An 18779-nucleotide genomic window follows, 5' to 3' on the forward strand; every position below is an offset into this window, starting at 1 on the left:
GGTGTGTTTTGGATCATTGTCATGTTGGAAGACCCAGCCTCGTTTCATCTTCAAAGTTCTCACTGATGGAAGGAGGTTTTGGCTCAAAATCTCACGATACATGGCCCCATTCATTCTGTCCTTAACACGGATCAGTCGTCCTGTCCCCTTGGCAGAAAAACAGCCCCATAGCATGATGTTTCCACCCCCATGCTTCACAGTAGGTATGGTGTTCTTGGGATGCAACTCAGTATTCTTCTTCCTCCAAACACGACGAGTTGAGTTTATACCAAAAAGTTCTACTTTGGTTTCATCTGACCACATGACATTCTCCCAATCCTCTGCTGTATCATCCATGTGCTCTCTGGCAAACTTCAGACGGGCCTGGACATGCACTGGCTTCAGCAGCGGAACACGTCTGGCACTGCGGGATTTGATTCCCTGCCGTTGTAGTGTGTTACTGATGGTGACCTTTGTTACTTTGGTCCCAGCTCTCTGCAGGTCATTCACCAGGTCCCCCCGTGTGGTTCTGGGATCTTTGCTCACCGTTCTCATGATCATTTTGACCCCACGGGATGAGATCTTGCGTGGAGCCCCAGATCGAGGGAGATTATCAGTGGTCTTGTATGTCTTCCATTTTCTGATGATTGCTCCCACAGTTGATTTTTTCACACCAAGCTGCTTGCCTATTGTAGATTCACTCTTCCCAGTCTGGTGCAGGTCTACAATACTTTTCCTGGTGTCCTTCGAAAGCTCTTTGGTCTTGGCCATGGCGGAGTTTGGAGTCTGACTGTTTGAGGCTGTGGACAGGTGTCTTTTATACAGATGATGAGTTCAAACAGGTGCCATTCATACAGGTAACGAGTGGGGGACAGAAAAGCTTCTTACAGAAGACGTTACAGGTCTGTGAGAGCCAGAGATTTTCCTTGTTTGAGGTGACCAAATACTTATTTTCCACCCTAATTTACGAATAAATTCTTTACAAATCCTACCATGTGAATTCATGGATTTTTTTTTCACATTCTGTCTCTCACAGTTGAAGTGTACCTCTGGTGCAAATTACTGACCTCTGTCATCATTTTAAGTGGGGGAACTTGCACAACCGGTGGCTGACTAAATACTTTTTTGCCCCACTGTATATCCTATTTAGGTATTTAGTAACATAAAGGGTATTTCTGGTCAACCGAGGTGGGTCTATAGGCATTTTGAATCATAAAGGAAAATTATAATTCTCTTTATTATGACACTCTAGTTCTTTATTGGGATAAAAACATTGTGATTATGATAGCTTGTCAGTCAAAGAGATTATACAGTCATGTGAAAAACAAAGGGTTCTATGCATTTCTGTGAACACCTAAATATACTTTACCATATGTCAAAATTGTGAGGATAAGAAACAACCAATCAAATGCACTTGATTAATTGATGTTTGACGCAACAATACTATTACTACTACTACTACTAATCTTTTAATAGTAATCATAATACAATAATTGATAAAAACATACATTTTGTCAGTTTGTTTGTCTGAGGTTCAGGTGTGTGTTAAGGATTAGAAAGCAATCCTGCCAGGAGTGGATATCCTATCAAATTCACCCCAAAGTTAGGTGAAATGCTCAGAGAAACTGCAAAATCATAGAGTAAGTAATTTTATTTAGTATAAAATAAAATATTGTACTCGGAAACATACATTTATTAGTGTGTAATCATGTCTTCTAACGACCTTATGCATTTTTATTGGAATTAATCCACTGAAAAACTCATAAGCGCGAGCACCGTTTGTTAAACCCACCGTGGTGCAGAGATGGGCACTCCACCTAATCACATTGTATATATGTGGTTATAGTCTAGTCGTACACATAGTACATCAAAGGCAGAGAAGAAAAGAACTCATAGGCATTCACGTTACATTGAGCTAAATATGTTTTATCATCCAAGAAGCTAAAAAGTGAAAGCAAAAGATGTGACCATCTTTTTATTCGCAAAAAGTAGTAGAAACAAACCAGCTGTTATGGAGAAAAGTCCTACAGTGGGCCACCACAGCTAGGATTATGCACTTGAACTAGGAGTAAAAATAACAGAATTCCTTAAAACCAATCTGCACTCTACAGAGTGATGTGATTTTACATAGTCTAGTTTTAAGAGAGCTGTGCACAAAAAATGCCGACAAATATCAATGAAATGAAATGACCAAAATAAAAGTGCGCCATAAGTCCTCCTCAACAATGTGAAAGACTCATAGTCACACAGAATACGATTACTTCAAGTTGTCACTGGTAACTGTGGTTCTACACTACTGACTCACTACCTTAAAAGTTTAATGTGTTCTGATAGGATTTTTTATAATTATTAAAAATAAGATGAAAAAGCAACACAATAAAATAAACAGAAAACAACTTACAGAAGAAATCATTGCAAGTGTCTTTTATTCGTTTCTCAGACACAATAAAGCACATAACCCAGAGCACAACAGGACTAGGGGGGGTATGAGCAAAGGACATCCTGTGATGAAGGAGAAATGACTGATTCAAAGCAACGCCTGGACAGAGACGTTATTACTCAGGCTGAGCAATGCAATTCATTTTTTTCCCTCGTTGCAATAACAAATCATACGTGCATGTCTTATTTGCAATATTTAAAAAACACATTTCTAGAAATTATTCATAATGTCGTTGGCGGTGGCATCTCACACATCAGCTGGCGGCTCTGACATCAGCCAGCGACAATTCTTCCACTTTTCAAATCGAGATGATAATCTTTTTCTTTTCCTCCACAGTACAAATCTCCAGCTCCATATTTAAGTGATTTCAGCTGTCAATAACCTTAGAGGGCTGAAAAATTAAACGCTTTAACGACACAGTCAAAGCTACATGTTAATCAAACACAGGTCTGCAGTTGACACAGCACTGAAAACGATAGTAGATAAAATCTCTTACATTGTAAACAGATAGCAATTACAACTTAATCTGGTCCACAACAGTGATATATTACTCATCTATAGTTTTCCTCATAGTGCTCATTTATACAATACTGGCTTTTAAGTCAACATCTTTAATTTCTTGACATGACATGTAAGAAAGAAGAATGCTACATAAGCTTTGAATAATATATATACTGTCTATATATGTAAAGCTGAATTACCCTTTAAAACACTTCACATCAATATCAAATACTGTGAAACCATTACAGTTATACTTCAGTCCTTTCTACCTCATCTACCAACACATTCTACAAGTCTCTAGGGTGGAATGGATTCAGTACATTTGAATGTTCAGCTCTCAACAGCATTGTTAAATTTCACAAAAGCATCCAGTTACACCTCCCTGAGATGAAGACCATACTGAAATGAAAGGAAATATATATTTTTTGAAACACTGACTATATATAATAGACTGTATATGCTGCATTGGACAGCAATTTAAAACAAAACAAAGTCTCTCTTTTCAACGTGCGGTAGAGATCATGTCTGGTGACATCTTTTTATAACCAAGAGAAACCTAGCTGTTCTTTGTAACAGGTGTGATCAACAACTTCTTGGACGAGGCCTAGAAAAATTAAAAACTTTTCCCAATTTAAACCATACCTGAAAAATTCAAGATCAGCTTTTCAAATCAGTCTGTGGAAGTCGCATTTTGTCTACCACTACTTGTGCCTCTGTAATTTCCACTGGCTCTCCCAGCGCAGTGTGTTTGTGTGGCCAAACATGACAGATAATTACAGTATGGTGGCACAAGACAGGTAATTTTCTGTCAGTGTTCTCCCTCAGATCCCACAGGAGCATGGTGTTGACAGTCTCACTTTGTCATGGTGCAAAATCCAGTGAATGAGTAACAACAACCATGCTTCTGGTCTCGATCATCACCTACCATTAGGCTTTGAAATTTATGTCACTTCCAAACATAATTTGAAGGTGGTCCATTGTGAAAGTTTGTAAATGTAAATGGTCAGAACAGAACTTCCAGAGAGGGATCTAAAAATAGCTGCGCTGGAAGCTGTCTGAACCTAAAAAGATGATCTTGAACTGATCCAAATTGAAATCAGGTAAGGTTTTAACGCACGCAAACATATGCATGTGTATTATATATATCAGGCCCAATCCCAGAACTTTTTTCACACCTTAAAAACAACTTTAATGTAATTTTTTGTTTGATTTTGACATCGTTTCTGTCAATGATGATAACAGGTAACTTTTTATTATTGAAGTCATCTGGGACTGCTTTAAAACAAAGACAAATTTCTACAGGGGCAAGAAACATGAAACCCAAACAACCAGACAGTTAGAGTAGCTCAACTTGAAGCCCAGAGTTAGCTGAAGATGTCGGATTACAATGGCACAACCAGTGTGGTAATAATGTCTGGATGGCCTTATACATGGAAAAGATTGAGCGTATGTGTGACTTTCAGTCTTTTGGAATGTTCTAGAAATTCTTTGAGGCAGCCCTTCACTTCCCATGATGCAAAGCTGTAGGACAAGGGTGCTCCAGACATCAAAGAGTTCTTTTAGTTAGACGGTTCCTGTTTCTAAGTCTAGTTTATGCAAATGATTTGGTACCAATGGAATCAACTGGTAATAGCGCTCTTTTCTTTGTATGTCTGCAGAAGAATACTCCCACCTCAAGAGCTTGCAACGCAAATCCTTTCATGCTGAAACGAAGCTAACTGGGTGGAGAACTTGGGGCAGATGAGCTAAGTATCCTGGAGGACCCGAGGAGAAAAATATCTGTGCTGCTTTGCTTGGGATGATGCTGGGGTACATGGATAGAGTTTGGGAAATCCTTCTTTGTTTCTCCTTTAGCAAAGTTTGGCTAACTTTTTCTGACTTGTCTGATTGTTTGACAGTTTCTTACCCCACTTGATTGCTTTACAGTGATGTTAGTTGTTCCCAGATCACAGCAATTAACATGGTGAAAGCAAAGTTCTTACCATGGTCCCAGTACTGGCAAATTAAAAGTGTTGAAAGCTTCTATTTGAAACTTGTAATCCTGTGTAGATGCAGACAAATCTCACCAGTTCTGGTGGTCTTCTTACAGCACAACCAAAACCCAAGAAAAAAGAGCAATTTAGTCTTCAGTATGGCCAATAGAAGACAATACCAATGCAACTTATTGTTAGACTTCTACTAGTGTCATTATTGCCATTAACCCCTTAAAAGCTACAAGGGGATTTAGGTCCAGAATGTATGCACTAAATTACACTGTTACCTTACATAATTTAGGGCAATGATTTAACAATGTTAGACACTATGCATGTGTTACATTAAAACTGAGCAAACGCAAACAAACCCTTATATTCTTAATTCCACTTACAGTACTTAACATGTGAAAAATAAAGCTAAATTCAGTCCATGCATGTTAGAAAGGCTGCTGCGTATCAGATCCACTTTAATATTCTCAGATGGTCAGTGGACTGAAAAAACAAATAATTAAAAACAAGAAAAAGGAAAAAAAAAAAAAAGCAAGCAGAGAATACAGCCGCAGTGTGAAGGTTTATGGTTTGGGAGTGGCTAACAATGTGCAGGAACTGCACTTTATATTGAAAGGTGAGGGAGCTGATGCAGTTCTAGTGTTAGAAAAAAAAAATCCAAAACAGACAGAGTAAAAAGCCAGAGAGAGATGGAAATGGAGAGATGAGGAGAGAAATTGAAATAGTTTTGAGAGGAGCGAAAAGCATGGCGGAGGCAGAAAAAGCAGGGCAAGCTGAACACAGCTTGTCTGACATCAATCCAGTAGTAGTTTTTTTTTTTTTTTTAATCGGCATCCCACGCTCACTGGACACATATCTGATTCTTCAGACTGTTGGAGAGAAACAGAAAGAGACGGAAAAGATTCATCAGTGATACACTTCAGATATTGTATACACAGTTTATGCAGCACATGGCAAAATAAAGGAAAAGAAACATTTTGGTGCTGGCTGCTGTCGCCATTGATTTACACCAGTTAAGAATCATAAAAATGTCAAGAAACTCATCAGTTTCACAATGGATAAGAAAACGATGTCAAAGCTTACACTCACTGGACACTATTAGGTCCACTTTGCTAGTCCTGGGTCTGACCCTGCCTTGCAGATGTCGCAGAAGAAATTGAGACTCATCAGACGAGCTAATGTTTTTTCCAGTCATTTAATGTCCAACTTTGAGAACTGCGTGTGTTGCTGGACTGAAAAAAATCAACATCTTCCACACTGCAGAGCTTGGAATGACATATACCACCAAGATATGATAAATAGGTAGAAATTGGAGTTATTCAGTCTTCAAGCTCTTCTTCTTTTTCAGAGATGCTCTTCTACATACTTTGGCTCTAATGAGTGATTATCGGAGTTACTGTTGTCGCGTTTGTTTTCTGAGAGAGGATGAACAAACTCAAAGATGAATTTTATTTATAATGAAGTTTATTAAATGGTCGAAGGTTCCAGTTACAGCACTGCGGACCTCTCTCTGTCCAGCTGTCCTGACAGAGAAAGGGTGCCACTCCTCAGGGAATAAAGTTTTAATAATAGCATAGAAATATCACATGAATATGATTGGTTAAAAATTTGGCGAGAAGCCTCAGACTTGGCTTTCCATAGATAGTGTTTGCTCCAGTTTCTGTCTCCTCCAATCAGGCATCTTTCTCTCCGTAAAAGAAAACTCCTCCCCATTTCCCTGTTGCTATGCAGTTTAGTAGTTTTTCAATTCAAGCTCACCCTGACTGCACGTGTGTGTGGGTTCCACCCAGCACCTATCTCCACACCATAACATTTTCACTTCAAACCAGTCCAGCCATTCTCCTCTTTTATCAAAAACACATTTTCAACCAGAGAAATGAGCTCACTGGATATTTTCTTTCTTTCTTTCTTTTTTTTTAATTATTCTCTGTAAAGCCGAAAAGTGGTTGTGTGGGAAGTCTCTGAAATTTAAGACTAGCTTTGTTCCCCATTCTGATGCTCAAATTTCAGCAGGAAGTCTAAATGCATTGGGCTTCTGCCATGTGGTTGGCTACTTAGAAATTTATGTTAATGAGCAGGTATATGGCGTGCCTAGCAAAGTGACCAGTGTATATATATATCAAAAGACAAACCAAAAATCTTTCAAAAGTTTTAGGCTTCCTGTTGAATTTTGCAAAAGTTTTGAATTGAAAAGAGTAAATATGAATAATTGGTTTATGGAAACCATGCAGGGTTTGGTTTGTTATATATTCTGACAGGGCAAAAAAAAAAAAGATTTTGTTTGTGTTTTCTCCTCTTCAGCTGAAATTTTAAAATAAATAGAACAGAATAAATAGAAAAAAGAATACAGGAAAAGAATAAAGGTGTTATTTGGATGTACATTATTGGATGTAGATGTAGATTATCATTTAAATTGATATGCAGAGGCTTTACCTGTTTGTTTTCTTCCTATTTTTTAAACTAATACTGCTGAAAAAAACACCAACTTGTTCTTATCCAGTTAATAAGTTTTTAGATCTTTTAATGCTCCAAACAGATGAGAGAATCTGGCTGCTTGTGTTTCTTGTCATGTTCTGTCGCCTTCAGCCTCAGTTTTCCTTTATATATCGTGTTGAATCTCCATCAATCCTGCACATGCTGTACAAAAACAATATGAGTGTGTAGTTCCACACACATATTTAAATTTAAACTGCTGTGCACAACATACAACCATACCTCAGCTGCCATCCTCAGAGCATCCCAGGATGTATAGTAGTTTCTGTTTGACTATTTTATTACAAATACAAAACTTCATTCATGTTTTTGTGGCGTGGCCCTCCAGTGTTCTAAGTAAACATTAATTCGGTCTGTTCAAAATGAAATAGAGAGACACCAGTGCCAGAGTGGCCATCGGGGGCAACGGGAGAATTAAACACATAAATTAATCCGTTCACACATTGTAAAGTTGAACCTGCACACACAGCTCTTTTTCTCTTGGGTTTTTTTTTTTGTTTGTTTTGATATTGTGAAGTTTTAAAATGCCAGAGATGACTGCACAACTGCTGAGACATAATGGTAGTTATTGTTCAAAATAATGTTGCCGGTTTTGTATTATGAAAAATATGACAGCTCAGTATGCAGCAAAGATTTGAAGAAAAAAAATATTCTAAAAAGGTTTTGGTAATCAACTTGTATTTGCAGTCAATCATGTCTCTCATTAAATAGTAAAGAAAAGAAAACAGATGTGAATCAAATTAAGGTTAATGAATCTCTTGTCACATTGCAGTTTTGTATAGTACGTTCTACATGCAGAAACTTGGTGTGCTGAAATGACAGAAGAATAACCAAAGTGTCTGTAGCCTTCTGATTTTTATGCCAGTTAATAATCACTTCATTCATCCATCTTTCTGCCCCTTGTCCTGTCACAGTTCCTACCAGTAGGACATATCCACAAGACTTAATCTAGGAGGTGTGCATGAGGCATCCAAATCACAACCACTTCAACTTGCTACTTGTTATGTGAAAGAGGACTATAACCTGTCCTAAACTACGGAGCTTTTCCAAGACAAGCTCCCACAGAAGAAGAGGAACATCCACTACATGCATGTATGGCCATAGGTGAGGGTGGGATCATAGATCAACCAGTAAAAAAATACAGCCATACAGCTGTTTACTCAATGCATTTGAAGCACTTTATCTACAACCATGGTCAAGTTTGAATCAGGAATGAACCCACAGGCTATTCTCCACATAGATGACCTCCTCTGAGCAAGCACTTGCTGAAAGTGGGAAGGAAAAAAATCATTTTAAAAAAGTTCCACAGAACCAGGCTCAGGGAGGGGCTGCTATCTCCCGTGACCGATTAGGGGTGAGAGGAGGAAGAAAGGACAAAACAGACGCTGATGTTCTTTGTGGAGAAAGGCCATAGTTGGGTTTGAATCAAGACGCCTGCACTACCAAGACTGCAACCTTATTCTTTCAGTCACTATCCAGAGCTTGTCACCATAGTTGAGGGAGGGAATGTAAAAACAAATGAATGGCTTTGGTTTCAAGCTCAGCTGTCTCTTCACCACAAGAGACTGGGGTACACTCATCCACTTTAATTTAGCCAATGCACCTGCCAGTCTTCCACTCCACAAAGTCCTCTAGGAGTTTTCAGTGGGTTGGGTGGAGTGAACTCACCTAATCCTCAATAAGACTGGAGGTTTTTTGTAGACCCTGATTCAATGAATTGAATGCAGTTCAAAACATGACAGCATGGCCTAAAATGTATGTCCAGTTTCCTGAGGGCCTGCATGTGTCAAGGCCTAGGGCCAAAGGCAGTCAAGGGGATCTAACACCTCTGCATGAATGAGTTATTGTTTGCATGCCAAAGATTTAATTGACAGAGACAGACCGAGACATTTTAGCTGATAGAAAGCTCAGTGATACATAATGAAAAACAAACCTAAGACCAGGCAGCAGGAACACCTGACTTTATACTTTGAACTGAAATTATGTTTCAATGGAAATGTAATTTCTTTGTAAACGTAAACATATAACATGAAACATGATTTAAAATAGATCCTCATAAGGATTAGGCCAGGTGGTTTGTTTTTAAAGAATAAATTATTTAGCATTATTTCTTTTAAAATATTTGCCTTTGAAAAATCTGGAATGGAGATACAATAACTGTATAGAAATGTAGGTTTTCTGAAAGAAAGCTGACCTTGATTTACAATATTCTTAACTTTCTAGTTCAGTGTGTCAGGTCAGAAAATATTCTTATTTTTCCTGTGGCTCAGTCCCTGAAATTTGCACAAATCTGCATGTCTTTCAAACTACCGTCAATGACTGATGCACACTTGGCCTGCAATTCATTTCAACAGCCATGTTTCTGTACTTGTGCAATGTGAGACATCTGGAGAACATTCCTTTTGAACTTTTGAAAGTATAATCTGCTGCAGATAAGTTTCAGGACTCAGTTTATACAAGTGGTTAGTTTAAGCACCGTTTTAGAGACTAATGATGCATGGTTCCCTGGAGGAAATTCTTAAAGCTATTGCAGTTGATTGAAAAATCAGATAAGTATATATCAGCAATAAGTTGATTTGCAGAATCGAAAAGGTAGAGATCTGGTCCTGTCTACCATTCTGCTCCTTTTTGTTCCATGCACTCAATGAAATCGTTTTTCTTTCTCTTGACATCCAGTGTCAAAAAGTTGCCAAGTAATCACAATCGTTGTGTGATTGAATAGGTGACTTCAAGCTTTTTCTGCATTGGTCCAGCAAACCAGACCAACAGATGGCCTCATCTTATCGCTTTATCATTACAGAGTTGCTTTCCTGACGTCTCCTCGATTAGCAGGACTGATGTACTCCCAGGTTCAATCGGTCAACACAATAAAGACTCAGTCACGACACACCAAAGGCTGCCTGTCCCTCAGACAGCACAAACAAGTGTGCCCATGGTTTGATAGAGCAGATGGGGAAAAAAATTCAGAGGCATCGTGCAATTTGCCCCAGTGGGGACACACAATAACTGCACAATTGTGAGCAGGAACATGACAGACTGGCAGTTAGCATCGCTTCTGTTGTTTGTTGCACGTAATCAAATGGCTTTTTCTCTGTCAGTGCAATGGGAATTGCATGTTGTCCTTAGTCGAACTAAGCAGAGTAATCACAGTCTGCTCTGCAAAAAGAGCATCCTGCTGTGTTTGTCTTGCAAAGACAAAAACAACTACACAAAACAAACTGTTGTGCTTATTTCACTGGTAAGCTCAACGTGGCAGAATGCACCAATGCTTCAGACTTATACCTCGACACAGAAAGTGTTTTGACTTACTACCCTGAACCTTTCTTAACAAACAGATCTTGTAACCCTCTTCCTCGTACACCAAGTATTTGGGTAGAAAAAGAAGGACAGTTTGGTCACTCAGTTGCTCAGAAATGTCCTTGCTTTTTTAAGAAAAGCACATGTGATTCTATCTAATGTAAAACTGATAGAAATGAATGATTCATAATAAACATTTATCATTTCTGATGGAATATCTGCCCATATTCAGCAACAAACACTCCTCTATTCTAATGGCAGAGGTTTAACATCCTAAAAGGCTGATTGATTTAAAAAAAATTTTTTTTGCATAGCTAACAACTGTTGTGCCGATTAAATAAGCAATCACTTTGAATTATTTGACTTTCTTAAGCAGAGAAGTCAGGCTCATTTTACATTATGTGCCACATACAGCCCACTTTGGTCTGTACATTTTACAGAAAAAGTTCTGGTTGTTTACGTCTTGATGCATGCTCAATCAATCAGGTAAGCAAATCTCCAAAAGTTGATTCTGTTCATCTGGACGTAGCGTTTTGTGGGAGAAACGTTTCGTCACTCATCCAAGTGACTTCTTCAGTCTCAGCTGATTGCAGGTTTCCCCAATCTTATAAACAGTACATTTGCATAATGACTGAAACCAGCCCACTGAAGGAACAATGGGCTGGGAGGTCCTTGCTATCTTACCCTGGAACACCACCAAGCCATTGGTTCACATATGTGGATGAACCCTGGGTGAAAATGAAATCTCTGTACGTACCACAATTCACGGATCACATTAACTTGGTGGACCGACACATCAAATTCACCAGGGAGGATATGAAAAGGGGCAGGTTAGCCTTCTTAGACTGTGAGATTTCCATCAGTAATGGGGGACATCTAAAAGCTGACGTGTACCATAAACCTACGCATACGGATCAGTATTTAAGGTTTGACTCTCATCATCCACTGGAGCACAAACTGGGTGTCATTAGGACGCTATAACACAGAGCGAACACCATCCCCACTGACACAGTGGCCAGGGAGGCAGGAGGACATCACATCAAGAAGGCCCTGAGTAAATGTGGTTTTCCCAGCTGGACTTTTGTCAAAGCTGGAAAGGCACCTAAAGAAAGCTGATCCAGGAGAGAAGGACAACCGCTGCCCAAGCGAAAACCTGTAGTGATTCCATATGTGTCAGGAGTATCGGAGCAGTTGAGACGCATTTTTTCTAAACACCGGGTCTCTGTAGCTTTTAAACCCCAAAACACGCTGCGCCAAAAATTGGTCCACCCCAAGGATCGGGTCCCCCGACACAAACAGAGTAACGTAGTGTATGCTGTCCGGATTGCCAGGATTTATACACCGGGGAAACCAAACAACCTCTGGCGAAGCGGATGGCCCAACACAGAAGAGCTACCTCGTCAGGCCAGGACTCTGCAGTCTATTCACACCTACAGGCCAGTGGACACTCTTTCAATGATGAGGATGTACACACCCTGGACAGGGAGGAACGCTGGTTTGAGCGCGGAGTCAAGGAGGCCATTTACGTGAAATGGGAAAGACCATCTCTGAATCGAGGAGGGGGCCTTAGGGTACATCTTTCGCCACCTTACAATGCTGTGATTGCAGCCATTCCCCAACTGTCTGTGAATGGGACTCATGGCCATTGATCAGTGGGCTTTGATCAGTGGGTTTTGGTCAGTGGTTGTTGATCAATGGTCATGAGAATTTGCATAATTAAGATTAAGGAACTGACCTCCCAGCCCATTGTTCCTTCAGTGGGCTGGGTTCGTACATTATGCAAATGTACTGTTTATAAGGTTGGGGAAACCTGCAGGCAGCTGAGACTGAAGAAGTCACTTGGATGAGTGACGAAACGTTTCTCCCACAAAATGCTACGTCCAGATGAACAGAATCAACTTTTGGAGATTCTGGTTGTTTATTGTCCTGACACTCCTGTAATTACTAATTATAAAGAATCGCTGTGCTCAAGACAAAGCCATCGGGATATGCAATTCCCCCGAAATCATTTGAATTAACTCCTGAGTTCATGGTAAATTTACCCTGATGAAGTGAGCTAATGCTTTTTAAATTCTAAGGGCCAATCACAATTTTTATGCCACATTTCCATCGCTGAATGTCACACATTTCATTACTCTGCTTGGTTTCAGGTAGGTCTCCAGCGTATGTGATAAAAAAAACACTTGCGCCTTAACCCATCATTAAATCTCCATGGAAATCCAAAAATAAACAGGCTAATTTGCATTCACGTATTTGACTGTTATTGGCAGCCATGTAAATCTACCCTTTATGAAAAATTGTGTGTATGTGGCTAAAAGAAAAGTATCACATTTTATGTAAAAATATAAATTTTCACACATTAATGAAAGAATTAGCACACTAGGGAACCTTATTTTAACGCTGAATAATTTTCACAATGTGAGTCAAACATGGGGAGATATTTTTGTCTCTCCACTCATTATCATGGAAATGCAGAGTGGGATGGTGTGATATTAAAATGAAAAGGCATAGTGGAATATAAGAGCATCTCCAAAGTGAAAGAGAGAGAAAGAAACAGGCAGGAAGCCAAAAATGGGGAAAAAGGAAACAAACAGAACTGAAGACACCTTAAGACCAATGAAAGAAGGGAGGGGGAATGGAGGGCAGAGGGATCTTTCTTTTTTTATTCTGACAACAGAATTGTTTCTCAGCACTATGGTGCTTTATATATCTGAGGGTTTCATATGTATAAGTCTATACTGAGTCAAATGCTTTACAACCCCATGTTAATTAGATTCAGTATTAGGTAGAATCTCCCTTTCTTCAACGATCCCAAGACAAAAAACAAAATTATGTCATTCAAAGTCAGTGTTCTCTTTCAAAGCATTCTAAATTATTTCTTCTTACATTAAGTCATGTTACATTTGATCTGATACAGCAGAAAAAAATAGTTTTAAACAGATTTGTGTTTGTTTAATTCAGTTAACGGGTAAATGGACTGCTGTATGTTCAGTGCCTTTTTACTCTATGCGAGGACTCAAAGTGCTCCCTAAACTTCACACAGTAACACGTATCCATGCTGTGCTTTTATCTATGCCTAAGCACTTTAATTAACATTCACACGCACAGCTGTGTCATGGGCAACTCGGGGTCCAGCATCCTACCTGAGAATATTCAATGAAGGAGAGGAGAGGCCAGGATTGAACGCTTGACCTTCAATTGGTAGAAAATCTGCTCTAAGACCTGAGTCACAGCCACCCAAACACAGCAACGGTGAGCAGTCTCACTGCTTACTGGTTTTTTTTTTTGTTTACACCATTTGTTTTCTCATTTGTGTGGCCAACATAGCAGGTAGTAAGTGAGGCAAACTGGTGCACAGAGGTTTGATTTCTATAGCAGTCATTATGTTTGTCCCTGTTCACATCCAGCAGTTACAGAATATCAAATTCAGCCACCATCCTGTTCCTGTGCATAATTTAACATTTTTGTTGTCACAATCTTTCCAGGCCAGAACTGTTTATGGATTATCTTTGTGTGGACCTTTGGAAGGAACTTGTTTTGTTCATGGTTGGTGTTATATTTCTACGGTAACAGCTGGTAACAGCTTATTTTCTAGTATGTGTGTATTGCTACCATACATGGTATGACACTAAGCTTACATAAACATGCACACACAAGCAAATAGTATTGTGCTCACCATTTTCATGCTAGTTTTGTTTCTAGCCAACTAGTCCACACACAAACCTTTCCTAATCAGCTTTCCTTCACACTGATGTGAAATATCATGAGGTGCCATGGAAAATGAATAAGAAGCAAGAAAAAAAGAACAGCGGAATCTAACTGCACTTAAAGACTCCTTGGTCTTAGATGCTTTACATGTTCTTACTGTATGTATTACTATATATAACATATCACTTCCTTACCAAGGTTGAAGGTTTAAAGAAAAGGAAGCACATGACCTATAAGGTGCAATTAAATCGTTCCTTAGTATTAAGAGAATTTGAATAGCTTTTATTATGACTGCTGCAGATGCTTCACTTAGCTCAGTTAGGAACCTTCCTTAGTAATCTTGACTATGTGACTCCAAATCTGCATAATTCTTGCCTCTGCGTGCTTCGCGTCTCACTTGTAGTCACTTCCTGTTTTCTTCTTTTTCTGGTATTTGGTTCTATTTTATGTTTTTGGTTTTTTTTTACATCATGTCCTTTTTTGCCAACTTCTAATTCCTTGACTGTTTTCACCTGTATTGCTTTTAATTTTTCTAGATTATCTGCCTTCATTAAGTCATGTATTAAAACTTGAATTTTGTTCAGTAATCCTGCTGCAGTGTTCTGCATTTTGGTTATCATTCTGTCGAACATGTAGCAGATTTAATCTTCTCTGGCTTTTACAGATACAGCTGTGAGCTGGTCTGACTTGATCCGAGGTTGCAATATTACAAATGTTCTGATTCTGTCACAGGTTCTCTCAGGTTTGGTATTTGCATCTGATCTAACTGGGGTCTCTACTCAGAGTCAAGTGCAGAGCTCCTGAAGCACCCTTAGCACAGTGAGTGCTGTGGCTACCTATTGACCACTTAATTAGCATGTGAAAGTATCTGCAATTTGATGCATTTCTCTCCAGCACAGCCTCATATTTCACACATCACTGCTGAGCACTTATACGAGATGTATGCTTCAAATGACTGCAAAGAAATTTTCTCATCAACAGATTCAGTCAGCAGTCTTGTATGTAAAAACCCTTCTTCTGCAGACCGATGACTGGCTTTTAAATTAGCTGGACTGTGTCATAAAACATGTGGAAAATAAATTCAAAGAAGCAAGAGGAAGCCTTCTAGGAAGAGCTGGCAATCTAGTTGTGCTGTAGGCAGGGTGAGCCAGTCCACCCTCTGTATTCCACAGGATTGCCAAGACTTGGGAAAACAATTATCCAGGCCAAAAAACTTGTTCATTACCTTTCACTGAATGATAAGAATCAAATTCTGTGTGGTTTAGTTTGATTTATTTTTCTTTTGTTCTTATGGTTATATAACTTTTGATGCAGTCATGTGACATCACTGCACCAGTTTATCCTGGGAAAAATAAAAGATCTGTATAATATGATTGTGCATTAGGGCTAAAGTTATACAAGAATTATATAGAATTCCTAGAAAATATGAAGAAGTGGCTTAGACTTTAAGGAGCTTGAGGATGATACATGGCCTCAAACACTGCCCGAAGCAATGTGCTGCTCTGCACAATCATACTTTCACAGATTTAAGTCAAGAGTAAAATTTTTCACGCTACTACTGCATAAAAAGCCCCCCAGCTAACTTCTTAAGGTGGAGAAGGGTCTCTTAAGTAATTCACAGTACAGTCGGCGTAGGTTACACTGCTTCACAACCTTCAATGGCCGAGAGCAACAGCACAACCTGACTGCATCCACCCCTCCCACATGGCAACTCTGCAACTTATGTATTCCTGTGGTGTGTGACAAATTGTATCAGGACGTTGCTCTAGTGAAGCATTTTTCATGCATAATTCATTCTCCAGCCTACATTCCACATGGACATTTTCAAATCCCTTTGAAGTTAATTCTCTCTTCATGATAAACAGCCTCCCTCGCTGTGGCTGTGCGGGTCACGATTGTCAGTGTGGTCTGTGCTGGGAGAAATCACCTGTCCCAAGCAATTTCACAATACAAGAGGTTTACATCTAATAATTCACTGTGGGAAAATGATCTGTGCCTGATCAAAATGACAGGAGGACTTAATGCTGCATGATTTACAGTTAATTGAGCACTGAACTAGTTTTGTTCTACATAAAACAAACAGAACAAACAGGAGATTATGTATAACCCTTTTGTGTACCTTTACACAGTACACTGCATGCCCTAATGACAGGTATATAGAAATAGTGCATGGTGGATTCAGCTCAGCACTCAATATAATGTTCTGCATGAAACAAACAGACCACAGGCAGTTCAGATTGGCTGCCATACCATAGCTGGCAGGTGTCATCTGCCATACTACTAAACTTAGGACTAATTCATAAATTATCTTCAAAATTTGATATATTTCGACGTACGGTGACCGCAGCTGGCATTTTACTGTAATGACTTTGTGTTAGCATAAAGATATAATAAAAGCAGGCGTGTTTCTTGAATCATAAATTGTTTCATCAGGACTCTGTGGATAGGAATGTCAGTTTTGAAAGAAATAGTGCATGCACATCTTATAATATGTTTAAGTCAGCTGAAGAAAAAGGGAGGCTGAGAGCCCAAACACAGCTACTTTTCAATTCTGTGTATTTTTGGGGTCTGTACTAAATGTGAGGTTATTAAGCATTTTAAAGAACCACAACCAGAACCAAGTGTAGAACCGCATTTTGACTGTTCTATCCTGATGATAGTGCAATAATTATATAGAAAGTAACTATACTCAGCACATCCCAAAGGTGCCTTTTTGGATAGGGATCTACTGATGCTGGATGCCATTTGAGCACAGTTAACTCATGTCATGTTTAAGAAACCAGTTTCAGATTATTTAAGCTTTGTGACTTGCACGTTACCCTGCTGAAAGTAGCCATCAGAGGATGAGGTAGGCTGTGGTATTTAAACAATGCTCAGTTGGTACAACAGGAGCCTAAAGTGTGCCAAGAAACACACCATTACACCACCACCTCCAAACTGAACCAATGATACACGTCAGGATGGATACATGCTTTCCTGGTCCTTATGACAAATTCTGACCCAACGTTCGAAATGTCACAGCAGAAACTGAGATTCATCAGTACAGATAATGTTTTTTTTTTCAAGTCATCGAATGTCCACTTATGGTTATCCTGTGTGAATTCTAGCATCAAAGTTTAGTTACTCTTGCCCTCCTATCAGCTCAAAACAGTCTGGTCATTATTCTCTGACCTCGTGTCATCTTTGTTGTCCCATCCTTTGTAAACCCTAGAGATGGATATGCAGCAAAATCCCAGCTGATCAGCAGTTTCTGAAATGCTCAGTCTGACACCAACTACCGTGTCACATTCAAAGTCCTTTAAATCATCTCGCCTCATTCCTTTGCTCGGTTCCTTGACCACTGTGCTGCTGCCATTTGACTATAATTATAGACGTTATTCAAGGATTGCTTACAATCAGCCGCAAATGTGAACGTCACGGCAGAAGCGGTGGACAGATTAGACTGTCAAAATCACTTGGATCCAACTCTATGAACCGCTGATATCTTGACAAAATTTATGGGCTAAACTGCTGCTGCGGGTTAGGAATGTCCCATAAAAAGTGAGCACCATTTCTCCTGTCATGACCACACATGCCACTTACTTGATCTTCACCCAACAACTGTGGAAATTATTTGATCTGGACCAAAGTTGACTGGTGGATCAATGAAAACAAGGGCAGCTGACTGTGAGGAGACAAAATCCTCAACACATTTATAAATCAGTTACCATGATTTCTGCAGAAACTTCTGCTAACAAAACATTAAATTGTGTTTGCACTGTTATCACAGATATGGGTGTTTATGATTTTCATTACCAAAATTATATGAAATGAGTGTAACTTATATTCAAAATGTACCAGGAGAATTTAACTTTGGGGGCACAGCGACTTTTAGTGGGCAGATCTGGAGCACAGAGCCCTGTCCATAATGCTGACGCTGACCACAAACAAAGCTCAGAGCAAAGAGAGGCTTGAGAACCTTGTTAACAGCACTAATCATACATTATCCTGTTAGGCAGAACTACTGTTTCAGAGAGGTTTTATTACAGGAGACATTGTTTTCTTCATCATTTGAACTGGCTCCCATCCACCACACGGAGTCTGGCCTTCTTCAACAGTGATAGATGGTTTTCAATAACAAACAACAAGGAACAAAGTGAATACTTGATTACACTCCAGTGAATGACAGGGAATTAAATTAATGAGGGTTTGCATCTCATCTAACAGCAGGCCCCTGGGGGACTATCAGCCTAAGAGAGAAGCAAAAAAACAAAACAAAAACAGGTGATCTGACAGGCACTTGCCCCACTTGGAGGTTGACAATTGCTCCTCTGTAGCCAACTGCATCCCTGTGTTATCTCCCTGTGCACAGGGGAATTAATTAGGGGCTTGATGATCGG

At 39.4% G+C, this 18779-nt stretch overlaps 1 protein-coding gene across 1 annotated transcript in view; it reads right to left on the reverse strand.

Annotated features, from left to right (window-relative positions):
- Positions 1-2394: 2394 nt before the first annotated feature.
- Positions 2395-18779, reverse strand: part of zmat4a (zinc finger, matrin-type 4a) — a 150933-nt gene continuing 134548 nt past the window's right edge. Inside the window, exon 7 of the mRNA XM_086313468.1 lies at positions 2395-5771. Coding sequence (XP_086169594.1) covers positions 5744-5771 — 28 coding nt within the window. The 3' untranslated portion in view covers positions 2395-5743. The remainder of the gene's footprint in view (positions 5772-18779) is intronic.

This window comes from Aulonocara sp. 'chitande type north' Nkhata Bay, linkage group LG12, assembly GCF_057382095.1.
Source record: "Aulonocara sp. 'chitande type north' Nkhata Bay isolate Kocher_YH1m ecotype deep benthic linkage group LG12, A_spYH_male_GT1.1, whole genome shotgun sequence".
NCBI lineage: Eukaryota > Metazoa > Chordata > Actinopteri > Cichliformes > Cichlidae > Aulonocara > Aulonocara sp. 'chitande type north' Nkhata Bay.